Raw genomic sequence first — 24,755 nt, forward strand, 5'->3', positions numbered from 1 at the left:
AGCAATTCAGTATAGCAGTAGTAGCTGACTTCACTGCCCTACTTCTTCATGGCTCTACAAAAGAAAGTTGTGGTCATGGAGAGAAGCTTCACAGTGGTGATACACTAATAAGCAATGATTTTCACACATATTTTCATTGACCTGACATTCCCTACCTGAGCAGGAATTAGAGAAACACTGCCATCTGATCTCCTATAATAGTACAGGAATGAAATAAAAAGGGTGGAAAAGAACTTGAGAAGTCAAATAACACGCTAAATATATTGGGTCTTCTCCACCTATGACCATAGGTACTTAGCAGTCACAGAAAAAGCATTTACAGGCTGTTTAAAAGGGTTCAACATCACATGACCCTCTTGAGCCCTTTAACTTGATAACTCTCAAAAAAAAAAAAGTTCTGCACCAGACATAGAACAACTATAACCTTAGAACTCACAGGACAAAGAAGAGCCAACCTGGACAAGAGAATTAACATTAGAGAATTCTAATTCTTAAATGCTCACTCACCACTGACATCTCTACCAGCCTACAAGGGCTAGTGTCTGGGACACAAGCCTGGTCTCAGGTAAGAGTCTGGGGCCCTTCCTGAGATGCACCCTCCACTCCTTCCCATATACATTAGGAGTGGAGAGAGGATAAAAACATCATGCTTTCTGAGTAGGATTCTATCTTGTGTTAAAGATTCTTCAAGCTGCAGACATTGTTCCTGAAACAGCGTCCCCACCTTTCCCTTACTCTACAAAAAATCAGAAGCCGATTTAGCTCAGCTGAAGAAGGAAAAGAGGACCTGGGAGATGTGGGGAGTGTAAGTGGCTGGCTGGACCTGAAGGAATGGGGACTGAAACCCAGATATACCCCTCCATGAGATTACTCAGGGAAAGAACATAAATCATTAGACTCTGACGAGTCAATTTCAACACGTATCCACCAATACAGAGTGAGGAGTGAGAAAATAAATGATGCAAGATTTTTGCAAAGACCGAAACACCAAATACATATACCTACATACATATGTATATGTGTGGTTAAATATAACAATTTAATAGACAACAAATTTTTCACGTGGCCAGGAGGAAAAAAATTAAAGGAAATTCAAATGATGTAATATTATTCCATAGCCACAAGAAATCACAAAAGGGAATAGAATACTATATAGAAAACATAAATAGACCTTGTTACAACCCAAAATGGTATTTCCTGTAAACATGAGCCTAATCATAAATCAACAAGATGGACATTCAGCAAAATGGATAAAATGTTCCTAAAAAGGAAAAAAAAGGAGACAAGAGCTGAATTTCAATTTATAAATCCCAAAAAGAAGCACAACAAAGGTAAACAAGTACAAACACCAAGGAAAGAATACAAAATGCAAAAAAGAAAAACCCACCTCATGTGAAGAATTATTTTAAAAATAGAGGGAACAATTATCCTGTACAGTTAAAAAATAAAAAAGAAGAGAGAAGGATGATTAAAGAATTAAAAAAGACAAATTAAGCAAGGATGTAAGCAAAAACAGGAGAAATGAAAATGAAAAAACAGAACAAAAACACCTACCCATCTCACCCAGATATAGATTAAACAATGCATTTTGTGGAAAGAATTGAAAACAGGATGATCCACAAATATGGAAAGAAGAGGTGAGGAAGAGAAGAGAATCGATGACACACCCCTGTCAATTCCACAGGTGAACAATGAAGGGATCATAGTTCCTATAGTGTCTCAGAAAGAAGAAGGGATGTAGGAGAATGGGAGATGTTAGAAAAGGGAGGGATTTAGTATTGGCAACTAGATGTGGGGTGGAGGGAATATCAACCTGGTGTGGGGAAAGGAATCACAATGTAAAACATGGAGTTATTTGCTTGCGGTGGAAGATGGGGACCTCATCATGGGCTTAATTTGAGGAAGCTGGTACATGGGAGGTCACCTTATCTCAGAGAATGCTGTGCCTCCATGGAGAACATCATGGATAACAGATGTGTGAGTTGGCACCTAGAATGATATGTAAACTTGGAATCAGATATAAGACGGTATGGTCATTGTAAAGGAAAGTGATCATGGAATGGGCAGGGAATGAAATTTGACTACATGATTTGGGACTTGCAGTCATTTCCATCACACGGTGATGCTTCTATTCAGATAGTAGGAAGGGAAATCCATTTTGAAAGAACCCCCAAATGCATAAAATATCTGGGAATCAATCCATCAAAATATGTTTAATACCTATATAAAAATAAAATTATGAAATTCTTCCTAAGGATGAAAAGAACCACAAATAGAGGAGCATTCTGCACTTATAGCTGGACTGCAGCAATATAATAAAAATTAAAATACTATCCAAACTAATTTACTGATTTAGTTCTATACAAATCAAATTACCAAAAGGATATTTTTACAGAGCTAGAAAAACAATAACAAAATTTATCTGGAGGAGCAAAAGATCTAGAAGATCAAAGGAAATAATGATCAAAAGTAGAAATGAAGGCAGAACAGCACCTCCACAACTCAGTCAACATTAAAAAGCTATCACCATAAAATTTATGTTACTGGTTAAAAATGGGAAATTAGATGAAATGAACACACCAGAGAAGGAAGAATCAGAAATAATCAAATTCAATAACCCAGTGTTTCATAAACAAAACAAATCATAAATCACTCAGGAAAAAACTCTGTACTTGATAAGAACTGTTGAAAAACTGGGTTGCAGTCTGGCAGAAATTAAGTAGATACCAGCATCTTATGCCATACTCCATAATACATTCAAAACTGGTACATGACCTGAATTTTAAAAATAATACTATAAAAAAATTAGAAGAGAACCAGATCAGATACCTTTCATAACTGTGGCAGGGAATGAATTCCTAACCAAAAAAAGGGACAGAAATGATTACAAAAAAATTAAATGGGTAATTTTTATCACATGAAATTGAAAAGCTTTAGCTTGAGTAAAATTAAGGCAACTAAGAGAAAACAGATAAAGGTAAATTGAGGGAAAAAAAATCTGTATATAACATCCCTGATAAGAAACTGATTTCCATGATGTATAAGAAACTAATACAAATACACGCTAAAAAACATTCTGCAACATATAAGTGGGTCAAAAGATGTAAACAAATGTTTCTCAAAAGAAAAACTGCACACTATTATTGAAAGAAAGTTCTAAATCACTAATAATAAGAGAAATTCAAATAAAAATAACTCTGAGGTTTAGCATAGGTGACAAAACATGAGAAGAGTGAATGTTAAGAGAAGCTATTGAAAGATAAGTACACTAATGATTAGTTAATGGAACTGTGAACTATTCTGGAAAGCAATTTGGAATTAGGTAAACAGAGTAATCATAATGTCCATTCCCTTTGTCCCAGACATTTCTTTGCTAGGTATAGATCCCAATGAGGCCAATGGGCCCTTCAAAAGAAGAGTTCTATGTAGACTAAAATATTTATAGAAGGGCTTTTTGTAGGGAAAAGAACCGGCAACAATATATCTGCCCATTAAATGCAGAACGATTAAACAAATTGTAGTGCATGAAAGCAACGGGATTTTACTGTGCTATAAGAAACAACGACTGTGATAACTACAGAGAAGCATGAAAAGACATAAGAGCCAATACAAAATAAAGAATAACTAATAATAAGAACTGGTATATATGTAGCAATTTAAGATTTGCAAAGCTCTTTACATATATGGTTTGATCCAGGAAAACAATATATACAAAATACTACAATAACATATATGGAAGGAACAAAAACAGCAAAATGATTAAAAATTGAATGCTAAGAAATGATCATGACTAAGTTTGCTTCCACAGAAGAGATATGAGAAGACAGAAGACACATTCTCCAAACCCCTCTTTACAGAGGTGGGGGACTATGGGTATGGATTAGCATCTATAACGTCAAGCTTTCGTCATGTGTTGATTAGTTTTGCTGAACTGATTATTTTTTCCTCTTTTTTATTTCTTGTTGCAGGGAATGGTTCTCTGGAGGGGTAGGGAGAAATTTACCTCAGAAAATATAAGTAATATAAAAGCAAAAGATTTCAATAATATGCTATTTCAAAAAGGGGTTTTTGTTGTTGTTGTTGTTTTGTTTCTGTTTTTCATTAAAGCAAGTCTAACTAAAACATCAAGTTTGGGGATGACTGGATTTCAAAGGAATCCTTAAGGGCAAAGTGAAAATGATGGTTATTTTAGTGAGTATGCTGAGTCCTTTGAAAGGAATGTCTGATATATCTCTAACTTCTAAATTTGGTAACAGATGGTTCAGGCAATATTGGGGAGCTTTCACAAAGTCTGAAGTGACACATGCAGACAAAGGTTCTAAAATATGCTATGTAGCATTCCTATTCACAGTCACAGCTGTTACACTTTTTGTCCTTTATCATATAATTCTAACTGTTGGTTTAGGGTCTCTCCCTGAATCCTCCCTCCCCCTCCCACAATAGTATCTTGTCTTCTGTTTCCATTTTAGGTCCCCAAACCACTATGTAGGAAAGGGACACTATAAAATTTCATCATTACACTGTTTAAAATAATTATATGCTAAGTTGTAATGATATCATAGTATTATACTCATAATACTCAGCCCCAGAACACAGCAAAGCCTCCTAAACTAAATCAAGAAAAAAACAGTGCTCAAATTTTTTGGTCTCACAAGCCCGTTACCTCCTTAAGTGTTTAGGACCTCAAAGAGCTAGTGTTTATGTGGGTCATATCTATTGATATTTCCATATTAGGAATTAAAATTGAAATTATAAAATATTTATGCATTTATTTTGAAGTGATAATAATAAATCCATCATATTAACATAAGTAACATATTTTTATGAAAAATAACTATATATTTCCACCCAAATGGTGAGAAGAATGACACTATTTTACATAGTTTTGCAAATCTCCTTAATGTCTGGTTTAATAGAAGATAGTTGGATTCTGCTATCTGCTTCTGTATTTAATCTGTTGCACTGTGTTGTTTTAGTTGAAGTAACAAGGAAAGTTTGGCCTCACATATATATGTAGTTAGCAAAAAGAAGTATTTAATAAGCTAAACATATCTTAGTATTATTTTAAAAATAATTTTTACCCCAAGGATTCCTTGTAAGGGTTTCAGTGACCCCCAGAGGTCAATGGACCACATTTTGAGAGCCACTGCAATAATAATACAAAACTGACCAAACTAACCATCCACAATGGAAAACAAAGTGGATGAAAATGTGTTTCCCACCACCACCACCACCACCACCTCCACCATTGTTGCCCAAATTATGACACACAGATGGGCATCAAGTTAGTATGACAGTATATATTTTGGATAGGCATTGCTGTGTGCACAAATGATGATGAGGAAGACATTTTTTGGGAAAATGCAATGTTTTCCATGAACTTTAGTTGCTCAATGCTGCAATAATATAACTTTAGTATCAATATTTTCCTATTAATACTGTATTACAGGGGAAATTGAAGCTATGTAAAAAAATTTTAAGTCAATAAAAAATTTTAATACTATACAGCTTATAATCTTGGAACATCACATTCTCTAAAGAATCAAAATTACAGGTACCCCAAATATTGGAGAAAGATACATGGTCAGTGTCTGCAAGATGTGGCACATTGCCGATATTAACATGGCTGTGAGGAGCAAAAGTGAAAAACATCAACAGGGACATGTATGGCCAGAAGAGGAGGTCAGGTAAACCATTCAATGAAAAGAATAACAAATGGACAGCATACATAACACATTGTTGCTCCTGATATATTAATAGGAGCTACAGGTAGACCTTTGGGATGTTAGGTGGATTCCCTATGAAAGACATGGACAAGAATTAGAAAATAAGGCACAGAAAGGTTGTGAACTGTACCAGAACAGCACTAATATAACATTATTGATATCATTACCTGGATTCTTAAATGAGAGATTCATTTAAGAATCCAGGTAATGATATCAATAATGTTATTCCAACAATAGTATACAGAGCTATGCACTCAGTGAACTCAGTGAATAAGCATTAGGTGGGGGATTAGCTTTAGAAATATGTTTTTTATAATAATATTATAAAATTTACATAAACGGTGCAATTCACTCTTAAGTTGTTTTTTTTTTCTGTGTAGATTATCCTTAGTAAATTATTAATCCTAACCTGGCCTGTCTCTAGTTAGTGTGAGCTCAAAAGAACAGAATCTAATTTTAGCATTAGCCTAATAAAAATGGTACTTAGTTGCCAAAATCCCCCACATAATGAAGTACAAGGTCAATGACAGAGAAGGCTTTTCAGACTTTTCACTGACTGGTGTTACTTCATCACTTACCCAATCTATCAGGCAAGAAGAATTGATGATAACTGAAATCACACAATACCTCTGATCCAAAGAATTAATAATCATGTTCACCCTGTCTTTTTAATTACATTCTGCCAATAGACCGCTGTTAACATTAATATTCCCTTATTCCAGAGTCTTATTTTGAAGAACCCAGAGGCTAAATTTCAAAGTGATCAGGGAAGGAAAAGTGGTTCTCTCATTTTTATAAGATGGTGTCTAATCGCTAGTAACCTAAATGAAGTTAACATTATACAAGAATAAGTTTACATCCTTGGAATTATTAACTCCAAGAAGGCAAGCCTTTATGCTAAAGAAATAAAAGAGTAGGTGGACAGATAGGAAAGAACATTGAGCCAATGTTACAGTTCGTTAGGTCTGCATTAAAAGTTAACATGGGTGGGCAACTCCATGGTATATGTGGGGCAGTCGGCATCAACATCCGTCCTTTCCTGCAAAAGGTGTTGGTCTTTATTTGTTCATTTATGACTCTTTACTGTAACAATGGGAAATTCAGGTGAGTTCCAGTAGCTGAGTTTATTAGGGAGATTTCTTCACACATACCAGTGTCTGACTATAAAATATCAAGGTCTTAATCCATTATGTCAATTTAGTTTCACTTACATGGCTGCCCACTATGAACTTACATTCAAAATCTCTACTCAAGGATCAATCAGTGAAAGATCATATGACAAAATCCAAACACTAATTTGTAAGTAACTTCGAAAATGAGAGAATCACTTGTAGATTATTTCAGAGGAGAGAAAGGCTTCTATTATTTCATCCTAGAGACTTAAGTTCTAGTGGCAAACATTGCTCCATCTTTTCCCATAGCAGCAGGGACCCAAAACATTGAGGCTCAAAGGCTCTTTAGGCAGAAGAGAGGGTGGAAAAGGGGAAATCTGCATTAGAAGGAAAATGCATTCATCCACTAGAGACTACTTGGCTGACAAAAAAGGAGAGGGGTTAATGCTGGGCACCAACCTGTGAGCACGGCAGCCTTGTGACTGTACCAGGAAATTGTTACCATCCAGGATAGTAGGGGAAAAAAGAAAATGGAGAAGGAACTGGAAGGTAATGAGAAAACAGGAAATTCAGCCCCAGAGTAAAATACTAGAAAGGCTTTTAGAGTAGCTGAAGGGAGCTAACTCCATTCAGAGAAACTGAGAATGTGTACAAAACAACTCATTATTATGGATGGATGGGCTCTGCCAGCAGAGGAGCCATTCAGAGCATTTGATTCAGCCACCAAAATTCCAGCTGTTAATTTAAATTCTTTTTTCTTCATTGTCCCCTTTCTTGGGATTGTTTTCTGGTCACCTGTATAACCAGCCTATAAATACTGAGCCTGGGAGATTCGGGGGGTGAGGAAGGGGGGCTAAAGAGAGAAAGAAAAACCCCATCTATTTAATGACTGCATTTTAGGAGAGGGGAAGGGTATTCAAGCAAACAAACTTTATTTAACCATAAAAACTTTGAAATTACCTTTTTGCTTATTTAAAAACAGCAGTGGGGGTGAGGACCAGATATTTTGCCCAGAGTCCTTTGAAGACCGATGACTCTGACTAACACCTGTCACGTCAGCTGCTTTCTTCTGGGATATTTTCCCCTGCGGTTCTTCAGTTCTGCCTTCAGACGTAGGGAGCTCAGTGCTGATTTGGGGGGAAACAAAGGAGCCCTTCAGGTACGAGGCGGACTCTGCCAGGTTTTGTCTGTTCATTTCACTCTCCTTGACGCTGTTGTCCACATCGTATCCGGAAGCCCCAAGGTTCTCTGTCCTGGAGCCATTTTCTTCCTTGATAATGTCCATGATTATGGGCTTCATCAATGGAGAGTCCTGCTCCCTTTTGGGGCTCTCCTCAGAAGCAGAGGAAGCATCACAAGACTCAATGATGAGCTCACTGTCCAGTTCAGCCTCTCGCTCCTCCCTCAAGATGCTGTACTGTATGGAAGGGGAGGCAGGAGATGGTGGAGGGCCACTGATATGGCTAAAAGTCATGTAGCTGGACTGCAGTACTTCTTCTGCAGCCAGAGGATCTTCAGAGACAAGCTCTATCTCGGAGTCACCAGATTCAGTGCCACTAACTTCATGGTCCAAGGGGCATGGAGCAGCTGGCGGTCCAGACTTGTTTGGGGGCTCTGGTTTTTCAGGAATCTGTCCCATTGTCTGCTGGCTTTCAGTGGTTTCCAAAGATAATCCCTTTGCTTCCTTGATGGCACTGATAAGTTCATCTTCTGAGAAGCTGCCTTTACCTTGGGACTCTGAGCCAGATGGTTCTGTTATTCCATAAAAAGAGAAAGAGACAGGGAAGGTACATACACATACACAGAGAAAGACAGACAGACAGACAGACAGACAGAAGAAACAAAAATTCTATTAGAGAAGATGCATTATCATTTCTTCAGAAACACAAAATCTTGCAGGCAAAAATCTAGGTTGTTTCCAAGGTTAAGCACATAGACAGGCCACCTGCCTAAAAAGCTAATTACTTTTATGGTCCAATTATTAAAGTTATGTCTCTCTGAAGGCAACTAACTATTAAAAAATAAAACAACCCCAGCATTAACAATTTCTTACAAAGAAAATTTTAGTTTTGTATGTTTTAATGCAGCACATGACATCTAAAAGTCAGTGCTCTACTTTTAATTTCTCTATTTGGAGAAGATATTTTAATATCAATGATGCAATTTTGGTTAGCAATGCAACCTGTTATTCACTGCCCTCTCAACCTACCACTATCAATGTAAAAATAAATGAAAGTAAACTATTTTTCTTTTTCATTCAATCCAACTCTTGTATCCTCTTCTCCTAGAAAGAAAGGGCAGGTTTATGTTGCCATAAAATCAAGGATTTGGGGGTGACCTTCTGGGGTCACCTGGTCTAATTTCTTCATTTTGCAGATAAGGAAACCGAGGCCCAGAGAGGTGAATGTACTTGCCCAATATCACACAGGGGGTAAATAGCAGAGTCAAGACACAAACCCAGGTCCTCTAACATTTGGATATTTGTCAGTTCTGGCTTTCAGGTTCAAGAGTATGTGCAGATATTAACAGGATGAAAATAGTGCCTTGCAAATTTTCTTTTTGTTCAAACCAGTGATTTCATCAGTGTAGGGAAGTATGTTGTAGAAACTCCCTCCCCTAACATAGATGAGCAACTCTTCTGTAACTTAAAGTCTCAGAGAATTGTATGGGGGCACAGAGGTAACATGGCCAAATTCTGCAGCCAAGTCAGACTTTGAACTCAATTCTTCCTGACTCTAAGGCCAACTCATTCACTATGTCATACTATCTTTTGTCCTGTATAGAGTGGATACTAAATAAATTTGTCAAACTGAATTTAATTATTGCTCTTTTTAGTACTAAAAAATGCAAATATTTGGGGCAATGGGAGTGAAAGAACTGTACTGTTTCCATAAATCAGGCCAGGTCACTAGACAGAATTTCCATTGCTCCTCTTTCTTGCATTTACCAGTTCTTACATGTGAAAAATGAAAAGTACCCCCACAAAATGAATTATTTGGCTGCTTGTCAGAGGTAGCCCAATTCAGATGCTGATAAAGAATATCCTAAACTTTTGTGAGCATTTTGTAATCTTTGGATGAAACTACCCTAGAATGCCTTTGAGGGCACAAAGATGGCTCCGCAAGGCTTTGTTTCAGGGCCCATTCAAACGGGGATCACAGATTTAGAGATGGAAGGGTCTTTGAAGCTCAGAGAGGACAAACAAGTCCCTCATTTTATAGATAAGGAAAGTCAGGTTGTGATTTGCCCAAGCCATACAAACCACAAGGGGCAGAAATGGGATTTGAACACAGGTCCTTTGACTCCCTAGTTATCACTTGTTCCACCATACCATCCTAACTTCTCTAAACTCTGTGTGGATAAGCTTTTTTTTTTCAAAGTCTAAAGATTAGTATAAGGAGTTAGTGGGTTGGAGTGGAAAAGATAGAAGTATCATGTATGCAATGTTGGGGTGTTGATAGTAAAGTTCGAGTGGCAGAGGGGAAGATGACACCTGGTTTGTAAAATGTTTTATAAATATTATTTCATTTAATCCTCACACCAACCCTGAGAGGCAAATGCTATTATTATCCCCATTTAACAGATGAGGAAACTAAAGGAAACAGAGGTGAAATGACTTGCCCAGGATCACCATCAGCAAGTGCTTGAGGCTGGATTCAAACTCAGGTCTTCTTGATTCTCAGTCCAGCACTCAATTCATTGTGCCACCTAGCTATGTCTCTCAAATCTATCAATAAATCCCAATCTATTTGGTGGAGATCTCTATTTAAGTGTTAGGGGATGGGGTTAATCTTTCACACTTTGCCCAGACTTGTGATTCCATAAGTACTACATTGGAAGTTTCCACACACCTGGAATAAAATAATTCCTCTTAATAATCTGACTGTCAGAGAATCTGGGTTCAAAGCCAGATTCTGCTGTTTGCTGACTACATGACCCTCCATCTCAATTTTTTCATCTATAAAGTGAGGGTGTTGGACTAAATGACCTTTAAAAGTCCTATTCTGGCCATAAATCCTGTGTATAGAGGCAGCATGATTTAATGCTGCAGTTCTCAAAGTTGATCCAGTAGGACAAAACTTTTTCACAATCCTAAAATGTTATTTGCCTATTAAAATACTCCTTCCTTTTCCAACTACTTATCTGTGCATGACTGACTTTTCTTCACAAACTTCAATAAAATCACATAGGACAACAGATGGAACGTAGAAGCAGATAGGAGAATCCAGTTGTTTTCTAAAAAGCCAGACTTTGAAGAAATATGCAAAAAATCTGTAAAACAATACCACTCTTCTCACTAACTTTTTTGTTTTGGATAATATTTTGTTGTTGTTGAGTCGTTTCAATTTGTGTTCGACTCTCCATGACTCCATTTGGGGTTTTCTTGGCAAAGATAATGGAGTGGTTTGCCATTTCCTTCTCCAGCTCATTTGACAGATGAGGAACTGAGGCAAACAGGGTTAAATGACCTGCCCAGAGTCACACTGCTAGTAAGTATCTGAGGCTGGATTTGAAGTCAGATCTTTCTTACTCTAGCACTCTATCCAGTGTGCCACCTAGCTACATTTGGAAAATGTATTTTTTTCATAAAAATGTTAACATATAATAGGTTTATTGTTATTTTTAATGAATTAAAACATTCATATGTTTAAAATTTATGTTTTAATTTCTAATACAGTAAATATAATAGGCATTACTCATATAAATGAAAACTCTTTGGGGTCCCCAGTAATTTTTAAAAATATAAAGAGTTTCTGAGACCAAAAAGTTTGAGAAATGTTGTCTAGTAGAAAATACATTCACACTGTGTCTAGATTTGCAACACCTACATCTAGTCCCAGCTCTACTATTTACTACCCATATGGTCTTAGCAAAGTTATTTCTTCTCTCCAGACCTCAGTTTCCTCATGCATCCTATTCAATAATTGGAATGTTTCTTTACCCAAATATCCTAATTCATATATGAAGTTCTTGTTATGTTAGATTGTGCACACCTATTTTCCTATGTGACTTCACACACTATGGCAGTTATAAAAATTGTTGGATTTCAGGAGGGATGAGTGGGCCAAGAGTAAAGGACTACACAAATTAAGAAACTACTCATTTCTCAACACAAAGATTGAATTTGCTTATTTTCCTTTTTGAGTCTTGAGGTCTGAAAAGATTCATCTGATAAACCTGATGTTTCTTCCTACATTCCCGCATTAGAAGAGGTAAAATTAGCATATGATTACATGGAATTTAGAAAAAGAATTGTAGTGGGGATTTCTATTCAGGCATTGGTTGTAGTAGGTAATTGCTGAGGTCCCTTCCAACTCCTAGGGCCTATGAAAAATGCTACCCTGCTAAGTCCAAGAGTTACAGCATGGGGCTTTTCAATGTTTCCCTTGTTTTTTGGTTTGTTTTTTGGTATCCTGTGTATAAATGGAGCTAGACCATTGAGGTAACATAAAAAACAGTATGTATATTTACCATCACCTCTACCCATCAACGTCCCAGCTCTGAAGTAAGTCTTGCTCACTGGTTCCCAGGATGGTTAATGGGAATGATAACATGGCTATGTTTTCTCAAAATGTGGATTACAGAGTAGAATGAAACTTTGCATAGGGCAAGTTAAGATTTCTAGCACCTGGCACACAGTAGGCACTTAAATGTTTATTGACTGATTGCTTGATCTACTTGCTTTGACAGCTGCATCACCAATAGACACAGCTGGTCATAATGCTGCCAGACCGGAGCAATCCTTCAAGGCTTTGACACTTCTTCCATGAAGCCTTCTCTGATAACTACGGTGAACACATATGTAAAATAGAGATATTAATAGTACCTACTTCACAAGATTGCTGTGAGATTCAAACTAGATGGTCTTTGTAAAGCACTTTTCAAATCTCAAAGCACTACATAAATGTGAGCTATTATTATGTCTACTTTCTCTGTTCTCCTATAATTCTTATGGTCCATATTACACAATTTAGCTCTTATATAATGGTACTGCTTCATAAGTATTCATTGTATTTCTCCAACTAGATTGTCAGCTTCTTGAGGACAAAGGTCAAGCCTTTAGATTTTTTAAAATCTCCTCCCCCACTGAATTTAGCACAATGTTTGGCACAACATAGATTTTAATGTTTGATTAGAGGTAGCATGGGAGAGGTACTTAAAGAAAACTCCTCCCTCTTTGCCTGAGATGCTTTTAAGCAGCAGGGACACATACTTAAGCACAACTAGAATGTTATTCATGTTTCTGGGATATATACTTAGCTCATGTTTGGAGAAACACCATAGGGTAGCTCCTCCATGAAGCCCTCCCTCAGTCCCTGCTGCCTGTCATGACCCACTACTCTTTATATTTCACATATCATTTTGCTCTGCACCTGGGAACTGTTTCATATTTGTCTTTGCCTCACCACAACCTACAGCAATACCTGGCACACAATATGTGTTTTAAAACATTTCTTTATTTTATGTGTGTAATTTATGTATGTATGTAACATGTAATATTACGTAGTACAGTTATCTAGGTTTGTGTCCTCTGGGGTGGTGTGCCTATTGTTAAAATTTTAATGTAGGCATTCATACCACAGAAATTAGTATAAATCAGGGCTTGCTTTATTGTTTTGTTGATTGTCTAGGCTTAGGAAGTGATGGACAAAATGTTAATAATGCAGATTAAACTTAAAAGTGTTGGGTGAATATCTTTTTTTTGGAGACTGGTTATTAAACATTGACCAGCACACTCCAGAACTGTATTTCTCCACTAGATTGACTGCAAGATTCAGGAGATCAGCATGCCTTCCATAGCATAATGCTCTACATACATCTTTAATGAATGATTTAATGCTTAATAATGAGCTATTAGCAAAAAAAATCATGAGAGAAGCATGACTGCACATGAGATTGCTTCTGAGGTCCCTTCCACCTCTAGACTTAAAACCCTATGATTCTAATAAACAAAAATTTGAATAAGAAAACATTTGAGTAGAAGACACAGAGGCAAATAAACATAGTTTAATGAAGATTAAAAGGAAAAGAATGGGGCAGCTAGGTGGTCCAGTGGATAGAGCTCCGGCCTTGGAGTCAAGAGGACCTGAGTTCAGATCCGAACTCGGACACTGGACACTTACTAGCTGTGTGACCCTGGGCAAGTCACTTAACCCCAACTGCCTCACCAAAGAAAAAGGAGAAAATATAATTTGGGGGATATCATCTCTAGAAGATGCTATGCTAGGTGAACCATCTGACTGGATCCATGCATGTTTTGTTGAAATGAATCAGTTGGTACAAATATAGCCTCTATTCAGAAAAGAGATTAGTGAAAATCTCAAATGGTCCAGATGGGATAGCTGATGATACTCCTCAAATTAAAAAAAAAATCCAATCAATTCAATTTCAAAATTATAAATGCAAAGATGCTTGTGGGTGCCTTCTTTCTTTTCAAACATTTCTTGTCTGATCAGGACCAAGAGAATAAAAATAAACAAACACAGATACTGGAACCTACATTCCTCACATTTTCACCCAGGAGCAACTGAGAGAACAAGAGAAAACGGACGCACAGCCTGTATCTACTGGGTTTTGTTTCAGAGACTAGCCACCTTCACAAAACAAGCTGAGTCAATTTCCTTAATTCCGAGGCATCAGGCAGGGTTTCCCATTGCTGAAATGAAAAATGTGTGTATTACTCCATAGGTTTGTTAATGTGCCGTTTCGGTAGTCTGTCTGTCTGTCTCTCTTTCTCTGTCTCTGTCTCTGTCTCTCTCTCTCTCTCTACATCTCTTTTTTCTTTGTGTCTCTCTCACGCTGACCTGGCATTCCTAGTTCTTGCTCTAAAAACAGTATCAGATCCTGTGAGATCCTTCCCAATTAAGCCCTATCTATAGAATGCTCTGACACACTATGCCGGAACTAATCAGCAAGGGAGCCAAGCAGTAGAGGTACCACTGCTTCCCAAATTATGCCACATTTTAAGAAAACAACACCATACTGTGCACAGCGCTGTGCTGGTTCTGTGGGGGATGCCAAGAAGTACAAGGCACAGTTCTTGTTCTCAGGGAGTTTGCAGTTTCATGGAGGAGATAAGAGAAGTACACAGATAAATAAATATAAACTAATTAAATGCTGCATCGGTGGTTGAAGTGGTAGCTGTTTGTCCTTTATTCTTTTTTTTTTTTTTTTTTGCCTAGGCAATGGGGTTAAGTGACTTGCCCAGGTTCACACAGCTAGTAAGTGTTAAGTGTTTGATCTGAGGCCAGATTTGGACTCAGGTCCTCCTGCCTTTAGGGCTGGTAATCTCTCCACTGCACCACCTAGCTGCCCCTTGTCTTTTATTCTTGAAGAGGACCATGACATCAGAAAGGTGATTCCATGACTTGCAAGTGAACTGGATTTAAGTGAGATAGGGCTGTGCAAAGTCACCAGCCTCACTTTCTCCTCCGGAGCCATCTTGGTCCAGTGGCAAGATATAGATCAGGATAACTGGAGATGGCCTCGATGCAGTGGGAGACCTTGACCTTTTAAAGCTAAGGTCTTTCATAGTTTTCACTTTGACTGAGGCAACACCCATTCAGTGATTAAGGCTAGGTAAGAAATGAGCCAAGGAATGGCCCCATTTACCTAATTAAAAAAATCAATCTGAGACAGGAAGACCTTTAGGGTTTCTGTCCAAAACAGAAAATTAATTTACATTCACTTCAGAGGAAGAGAATACTTTTTGGAAGTATTTAGAAAAGTTTCTTGCAGAAGGAAGGAACAAAACAAGCATTTATTAAGCACCTACTATGGGCCAGACACTGTGCTAAACACCTTACAAATATCTCATTTGATCCTCACAACAATCCTGGGAAGTAAGTGCTATTGTTATTTCAATTTTACAGATGAAGAAATAAAGTCAGAAAGAAGTTAAGTGCCCAGGGTCACATAGCTAGTAACTATCTGAGACTAGATTTGGACTCAGGTTGTTCTGGCTCCAGTCCCATCACTCTATCCACTGTACCACAGCTAAGAGGAGAGAGTCTGAAATGAACCTAAAATGGCAGGATAAGAAGAGTGGACTTTATTCAATTAAAAAAAAAGGAGTCACTGAAGATTTTTTGAGCAGAAGGATAACGTTCCCAGAATCTCACAGTTAGAGTCTCTAAGGAAATCCAGCCCAACCCATGCCTGAACTAGAATTCCCTCTACTTTTGTTGTTGTTCAGTCGTATCTGACTCTTCATGACCCCATTTGGGGTTTTCTTGGCAAAGATAATGGAGTGGTTTGCCATTTCCTTCTCCAACCCACTTTACAGATGAGGAAACTCAAGCAAACAAGGTTAAGTGACTTGCCCAGGTTCACACATCTTTTAAGTGCCTGAAGTCAGATTTGAAATCAGGAAGATGAGTCTTCCTGACTCCAGGCCAGAGTTCTGGCCAGAATTGCTTCTACAACTTACCCTATAAATGTTCATCCAGCCTTCACTTGATGACCTCCTGTGAAAGAAGAACCTATGACCCCTTAAGGCAGCCCATTGAGCATTTGAATAGCACTGATGAAATAAAGAAAAATTTTCTTTAGATCATAGCTAAATTTGCCTCTTTATATCTTCTACCCATTACTGCTAGTTCTCCTCTGTGGAGACAGGCATAATGAGTCCAATCCCTCTTTCGTGGACAGCTGTTCAAATACTTGAACACAGCTATAATTTTGTGATTTTTTTTTGTCCTTGATCTTATGTTCTGGTGGGCTAGAGTGTGATCCATGCAAAACACTAACTACTACTCGAAGAAGGAAGAAAGAAAAAAAAGCATTTCTAAAACAGTACTATGTGTGAAATGCTTAACAAGTATTTCATCTGAACCTGTGTGCCTACTAAGTGTTTTAGGATGGATTTGAATTCAGTTCCATCTTAACTCGAAGTCTAGTGCCCTATCCACTAAGACATCAAGCTGCCTCAAGAGCTGCATGAGAAGTCAGACTTTCATCTTTCCCCCCCCAAGGATGTCCCATTGCCATTTGTTATGGCCACTAGTGACCATCTCCCCTCCCCCCAAATGAAAGGAGAAGGAGTTATTGACTAGAAAACATGATGTCTTATTTCAGTTCCTCTTGACAAATACCTGAGATATGAGAACTGATTATCAATACTAAGCATGCAAAAATTTTGAAGGTCTAACAGCTGGTTAGTGGAAAATCTAGACTTGAATTCAGATCTCTGGAACCTCAGGTCAGGATACTTGCTCACGCCAATTTTGTTGTTGCTTCACTGAAATGGCTGGATTCAGCAAAACAACCTAGATGAGTCTTTTTTTTTTGCCTTTTTTGGTGAGGCAATTGGGGTTAAGTGACTTGCCTAGGGTCACACAGCTAGTAAATGTCATGCGTCTAAGGCCACATTTGAACTCAGGTCCTTCTGACTCTAAGGCTGGAGCTCGATCCACTGTGCCATCTAGCTGCCCCTAGATGAAAGATCCTTAATCTGGAATCTATGAACTTTAAAAATTAATTTTTAAAGAGAAGTTTAAATTTTTAAAATTTAAAAATTAATTTTTAAAAAGTTTAAGTTTTTTTAATTTAAAATTTTAAAAAATTGGAACTATTTCAATATAATGGGTTTCCCTTGTAATTCTATGGATTTTATTTTGTGCATTTAAAAACATGATTCTGAGAGGAGGTCCATAGGCTTTATCAGTCTGCCAAAGGGGTTCATGACATATAAAAAAGGTTAAGAACCCCAACCTAGAAAGATAGATAGCAGCCCTCCCTGTCCTGAACAGTATATATACATTTGAAGTTTAGTTTTTGACTGGCCATCCTCTAATCCTCCCCTCAAATAAAGAACAAAGCTTTTTATAAACCAACACAGGGAGGAAGTCGAAGTAAACTCTAGATCTACTTTTGTGCAATGGTTGTATTTCCCACTCCTTAAGAGTTGTACTGGGGGCAGCTAGGTGGTGCAGTGGATAGAGTGCAGGCCCTGAAGTCAGAAGGACCTGAGTTCAAATCTGGCCTCAGACCAAACACTTGACACTTACTAGCTGTGTGATCCTGGGCAAGTCACTTAACCCCAATTGCCTAAAAAAAAAAAAAAAACAATTGTATTAATAAAGTTTGGCATATTAAATTTAAAACAAGAGTTCTTAACATGGCATCCTCAGATTTCTTGTCCTTGCAAAGATTTCAAAGGGTTTGTAAACTTTCTGTGTGTGTGTATATATATATATATATATATGTATGTATATTTATATGTATATTTGTATGTATGTATATGTATGTATATGTATATATACCCATGTGTATGTGTGTATATATATATACATATATACACATGCGCGTATGTGCATATATAGCACTGTATTTCACTATAATTGGTTTCCTTTTTAATTCTGTGTATTTTATTTTATACATTTATAAATATAATTCTGAGAAGAAGTCTATAGGTTTCATCAGACTGCCTGAAGGCCATAACATAACAAAAGGTTAAGAACCCTTGATTTAAAAGAATAGTGCAAATGAACATATTTGTAATTTATTTATTGAATAAATTCCACCCATTGCTTTTTTTTAAAGTAGGAACACTTGTCCTTTTTACCTGTTGCAGAAGATGGTGGAGTCGTTGATCCCGGGCTGTCATCTTCTGGTTCTGAGACAGTAACTGTTGGCACTGTTTCGCGACTTGATTTCAGGCAAGCATCCTGCTTCTCCGGGCTCTTCTCTTGGGCAGAAGTCTCAGCAACTGGCTCTATCTCAGTCAGTGTGATTTTGACTGGTGCTGTAACCAGGGAGACACAGTGCTGATCCTCAGACAAATCATTTATGTACGGTGCAAATGTTGATTCTTCCGATAAATGTTCTTTGGCTCCCTTTACCTCTACAGGAGCCTGTGTCTCAGGCTCAGAGGTACATTCTGACTTTACTGATGTTTCAGCACATTCATTCTTAAAATCGGAGTCCTTGCTTTCCTGGCCCGATTCCCATTGTTCCTGGTATTTTATTTCCTCTGGCCTACTTATGTCAATGTATTTATAAGCTTCTGCTTTCATCTGGTCTAGGGGATCTGCTAAGGTCTTATTCACATCTTTACATTCTGCAGGAGTCATCTCTATTCCAGAATCAGAACTAAATAAACCATGAGACTCCAAGCCAGGTGCTTCTTGCAAGGAAGGGCCTCGTACATTCGGCTCTTCAGTGCTCTCTGAACTGGTAGCACGATTGCCTTCCTTCTGAAGGATTCCAGTGAAATACATAGAATCCTGCTGGGACGAACAATGGACGTCCGAAATCAAAGATGTGTAAAAGGCTCCTTCTTCTTTTGCTGCTGCTGGAGAAGTATAATCTCTAGCATAAGGGTCATCTGCAACACCTACAAATCAAAACAACAGCAGTTAACAATAGCTGTGCAAATGGATTAACTCATTCTCATTTCTTGGTGTGCTAGGAACTTATGGTTCTGTAATAGCACAGATATTCTTCTCAAAAAATTTCCAAACATGAAGTTATTTGTGGCTTTGGTTACTTTTGCAAAAAGTTCAACAAATATTCTTCATCTGATCATGGGAACATTTAAATTTTCTTGGTTTGAATTAAATTGAATTAAACTGAATTGACGAACAGAGGCACACAGGAATTTCATTTCTAACTCAGAGCATGACAACTAAATCATATTCAGTGTTATGCAAAGATCTGTTTATCCAATTAATTTGAGACTCCTCTCTGAGCAAGGGGCAAGTTAGAGGTAGAGACCTAGGGAAAGGTCATACTCCCGGGCCATTTAGTGGGAGAAGAAAGATATAGTCTCAAAGGAACCAGCTCCTCTCCCAAATTCCTAAAGGAAGAAGAAATAGAAAAGACCGAGAGCCTAGCCAACTCTTGCTCCACATCTACCGCTTACATTTATTTGTATCATCTAGAACAAAATCAGAGAAACTCAAAAGTTGGAAGGAGCTTCAGCAGTCATCCAATTCAACTGATACTTGACTAACAATCCCCTCTACAAAAGCCTCAATAATCAGTTACCTTGCCATAATAATAATAATAATAACTATCATTTATATATTCCTTACTATGTGTAGGCTCTTTACAATTAATATCTCATTTGATCTCCACTTGAGACCTCAAGATAGGGACAGTTCATTACCTACTTTGGCTGTATTCTCCTAGAATTAACCATTGTATTGTTCCCTTTTTCCATTTATGACTCAGCACAACTGGCTCTATACCTTCCTGAATGAGGCTTTGATTGCTTTCTCTTGGCACCAGTGAAGCCTGTGATATACTAGATATTTGCTCAATTCCTGTTAATCTAGAACATCCCCAAATTCTGCCTCAGGTTATTACAACACAAGGCTGCATCACCACAGAACTGCCTTTCTGAACAGAAACATTTCTTCCCAAACAACAGATAAATGTTCACCCTTCTAATAAAATAGGGAACACCATCATGCATATGAATGGTTTGATCAAATCCCCAACGTTCAGATGGGTTTCTGGAGAACCAGCATCCTATGCTTGGCATTAGGAAAAGGTTAGAAATAACTTAAGCAAAGTTATGCAAGGAAAAGGATAAAATCAATACAAAGTAACTCTGGGAATTGTAGGGCATCTGGAAGTTATCAGTCCAGGCATTCATTACTCAACAATCCCCAAGTTCCTGTGGCTATGACTTTTGAACTGGTGAAATGGTCTTCATCATTGGAATTTGGTTCTGGAACAGTATATGTCATTGAAAAGGAATCAAAAAAAGTATGGAAATAGATAGAGTTACACTGTATATTAAGAAGATATAGGGAGTTGTGAACTTGTTCAGACATTCTAGAGAGCAATTTGGAACTACACCAAAAAAGCTATTAAACTGTGCCCTTTGACCCAGCAATGCCACTATCAATCAATAAACGTTAATCGAAGCACCTACAATGTGCTAGGCACTGTGCTAAGTGCTGGAGATACAAAAAAAAAAAAAGGCAAAAGACAGCCCTTGTTCTCAAGGAGCTCACAATCTAATGAAGAAGACAACAAGCAAACAAATATATACAAAATAAGTTGTACACGAGACAAATAAGAAATAATTAACAGAGGAGAGTTAGTTCTAGAATTAAGAGGGGTTGAGGAAGGATTCCAGCAAAAGAAGAATATTGGTTGAGATTTAAAAGAAGCCAGATAAGTCAGTAAGCAGAGTTTAGGAGAAAGAGCATTATGGGCAGGGGGGACAGCTAGAGAAAATGCCCAGAGTGGCTTGTTAATGAAACAGCCAGGAGGCCAATATCATTAGACTGAAGAATACATACCGGAGAGTAAGATGCACTACAACTGAAAAGGTAGAGGGGGATAGATTAGGAAGGGCTTTGCATGGCATTTTGTATTTGATCCTTAAGGCAACAGGGAGTCACTGGAGTTTATTGTGGGAGGCAGGTACTAGTCTTTAGGGAAATGACTGTAGTGGCTAAATAACAGATGGATTAGAGTTAGGAGAGAGTTCAGGTAGGCAGACCCAGCAACAGGCCATTACAATTTTCCAAGTGTGAAGTGATGATTACCTGCACTACAATGGTGTCAGTATCAGGGGACAGAAGGAGATGTACACAAAGGAGATGTTGCGAAAGTGAAATTGATGGGCCTTGGCAAGTGATTGGATATGGATAGATTGGATATTGGACATGGATATGGTGAAAGAATGTAAGGAGTCCAAGATGGCTCCTAGGTTGTGAACCTGAGAGACTGGGAGAATGGTATTTCCCTCTCAAGCAACAGGGAAGGTGTCTGCAGTGGGGACTGGAGGAGGAACGCGGGGTATGGTTTAGAGAGAAAGATAAGAGTACAGTTTTGGACATGTTGAATTTACGATGGATACTGGACATCCAGTTTCTGGTGTCTGAAAGGCATTTGGAGATACAAGTTTGGAGGTCAGGAGAGAATTTGGGGCAGCATAGGTAAATTTGAAAATCATTAGCATAGATATGATAATTAAATCATGATGAGCTCACCAAGTAAAGTGGTATAGAGAAAAAAGAGGAGAGGGCCCAGGTCAGAACTCTGAGGGAGAAACCCTCTGATTAAAGGGCAAGATCTCGAAAAGGATCCAGCAAAGAAGAGGAACAGTCAGATAGGTTGGAAAACCAAGCAACAGTGTATCCTGAAAATCTACAGAGAAGAGAATATCAAGGAAGAGAGAGTGAGCAACAGTGCCAAAGGCTGTGGAGAGGTCACAGGGAATGAGATTGAGAAAAGGTCAATAGATTTGTCAACTAATAGATTATTAGTAACTTTGAAGAAAGCAGTTTCCAAAGAATGATAAGGTCAGAACCCAGACTTTAAGAAGAGACTGAGAAGAGAGAAAAAGTGTACCTGTTGGTACACAGAAGATGGTCTTTTGGAAAAGTTTAGCCTCAAAGGGCAGAAGAGATATAAAATGGCAGTAAACAGGGATGGAAAGATTAAATGTATCATTTTTCAGATTCACTGGAGGACAACCATTCCAGTCTTCATCCCCTTTTGCTAATTCTCAGGGTTCAAAGGCAGTGTAGACAATATGCTCTGGAATATTATCAGAAATTACCATCATTGTAAAGACTCTCACTAACTGGCCCTCACCCTGGATTAAAATCAGGTAAATATCTTGTACTATGGGCCAGTTTCCTTTTTTCTTAACACTGAACCACAGACCTACAGGTTTAGACAAAATCATTGTAATTTATCAGCAGTATCAAGTAAATAAAAATGAATATTAACCAAACCCACCCCTTTCGATTCTGGTGTCTCCACTAGTTTCACTTTTTTTTCTGAATCAATCAAAACTATGTGAATAGGGCTTGTATATCCTGAATCAATCAAAGCTATTATGTGAGAGACTGGGTCATGCCCTAAGCATTGTGTATAAAAGAGAGACATTATCTCAGGATTGGGGAAGAAAACATTCTGTCTAGATTCAAGAAGTTGAATCAAGCCAGGAGAAAAGGGAGGATTAAGCTGAGGCAGGGAGGGAAATATTGAGAAGAATCCCTAGGCTCTACAGGCATAACAAAGAAGAGGATCCGGGCTGCACCAAGTTTCAAGAAAAGATCAGCTCTTTCTCCAGCTTCCCTTCTCAATTCCTATTTATCCACAGACAGTAAATAATCTCCTGTTTCATTCCTCAACTATTTCAGGTAAACTGAATTTTGCTCAGCCACAAAAATAGCAGTGGTTAACCAGAGATAGATTTAAATGTATGTTTGGCAGAGTATTCGGCTTCTCTGCCTGTGTGTTAGTCATTTTTCCTGAGGCCTCAGAAAGATTATGACTGAACTAAGAACTTCTCATTTAAAGTAAACTCCCTAAAGCTGAGCTAATTATTGTAACAATATGCTACATGAAGATACACATTCAAAAGAAGAAGTCTGTGATGATGGTCATAGCTAAGGTCACTTCTTTTTCTCCTTATCTACCCTACTCTCAATTTGGGGGGTGGGAGTGGGGAGTCCTTTACTAAAGAAAAGAGTCCATAAGTTAAGCTCTGAGTGAAGTTTTCCCAGAATTATACTCTAGAAAAAAATAGTGAAGAGAGAAATCATTGACTGTACCTCTACTTTTACCAACTGCCACAACTGCAATTTAACAACTCCTACTCTCTGGTCTATAAGTTTATCTACCCCAAAGAGATCAAAGAAAGAGGGAAAGGACCCATATGTACAAAAATATTTATAAAAAAATTTTTGAGGTAATAAAGAATTGGAAGCTGAGAGAGTGCCTATCAAATGGAGAATGGCTGAACAAATTATATTATATAAAAGTGATGGAATAATATTGCACTATAAGAAAGGATGAAAGGGATGGTTTCTGAGAATCTGAGAAGCCTTTATGAACTAATTCAGAGTGAAATGAGAAAGATCAGGAGAACAATTTTTACACAAATGGCAATATTTGAAACACACACTTTGAAAGACCGGTATAAGTAAAGAGGATTTTGTTATTCCAATAGCTCCAGGACCCTAGATAATATTTCCCATGAATTATGGTTGAAAACAACTTCTACTGCATAGGCACAGTAGAGATATAGGAGTGATATAATGTAATAGTTACTATGCTTGTGCTGTGCTAGGTTAGGACGACATTGCTAAAGTTAACCTGTGAGCTTAATGTTGGCAAATTGCCTTATTTGTGTGCTTCTCTATAAATCAAGAGAGCACTGGTCAGTAAGTGTAATGCTGTGTCTGCCTCAACTGGCCCTCACTGAGGCATAGGGGAGTACACAAGCTGGAATACTGTGCCTATCTCAACTGACCCAATTGAGATGCAGGGGTAGTTGCCTTCCTCTCCTTGCCCGCCTCTGCAAGAATGGTGATTAGGGAATGCCGAAAGAGTTGGAGCTACCAATATCAGCACCCCTCTTGAGAAGACTGGACTAGAATAAAGTAAGCTTATGTAACCCCTCCGAAGCTGTCTTCCTGTCCTTCTGGCTGCCCAGATCAAGAATGAACCTGTTAGAGGCCTGTTAGAGTCTAAAAATTCCAGTGGCTCCTATGCTGTTCATTGTGATCAATGCAATGACCAACCATAATTCCAGAGGACTCACAATGAAATGCTACCCATCTGCTGACAGAAGGGTGCTGGACTCAGAGGACAGACTGAGACTTAATTTTTTTTTTGTAGACATGGCTAATGAGAGAATCTGTTTTAATTAATCTAAATAAAAGAAGATACAGATGTTATTGGCAGAATGGCAGAGCACTTGTTTCCTATATACTGCTAACTCATAAGAAGGAATATATGTGCCAATATAGAGTAATAAAATTTGAATCAGCAAGAAAAAAAGACAATCACCCCATGTAGTAAAAAGAAAAAAAAAGACAAAATAACACCAGGTAATAACACCATGTAGTAAAAAGAAAAAAAAAGACAAAATAACACCAGGTAACTAAAATGCTTAGAGCTCCTGCTTTTCACTACCTCTGTCCCATGCTGAGCATAG

The 24,755-nt window shown here is 37.9% G+C and overlaps 1 protein-coding gene across 2 annotated transcripts in view; it reads right to left on the reverse strand.

Moving 5' to 3' along the window:
* The window catches only part of RTN1 (reticulon 1), a 268,086-nt gene that overhangs the window by 133,413 nt on the left and 109,918 nt on the right, over positions 1–24,755 (reverse strand). Inside the window, exons 2-3 of one of the 2 annotated variants that reach the window (XM_027842894.1) lie at positions 18,405–19,175; positions 7,799–8,590 (exon numbers count right to left, since the gene is read on the reverse strand). The exons of the other annotated variant lie outside the window; for it this stretch is intronic. Of the exons in view, the coding sequence (XP_027698695.1) occupies positions 7,799–8,590; positions 18,405–19,175 (1,563 nt within the window). The remainder of the gene's footprint in view (positions 1–7,798; positions 8,591–18,404; positions 19,176–24,755) is intronic. 2 annotated transcript variants of the gene reach the window in all.

The sequence above is a fragment of the Vombatus ursinus genome, unplaced genomic scaffold (genome assembly GCF_900497805.2).
Source record: "Vombatus ursinus unplaced genomic scaffold, bare-nosed wombat genome assembly UNPS02014893.1, whole genome shotgun sequence".
Lineage (NCBI taxonomy): Eukaryota > Metazoa > Chordata > Mammalia > Diprotodontia > Vombatidae > Vombatus > Vombatus ursinus.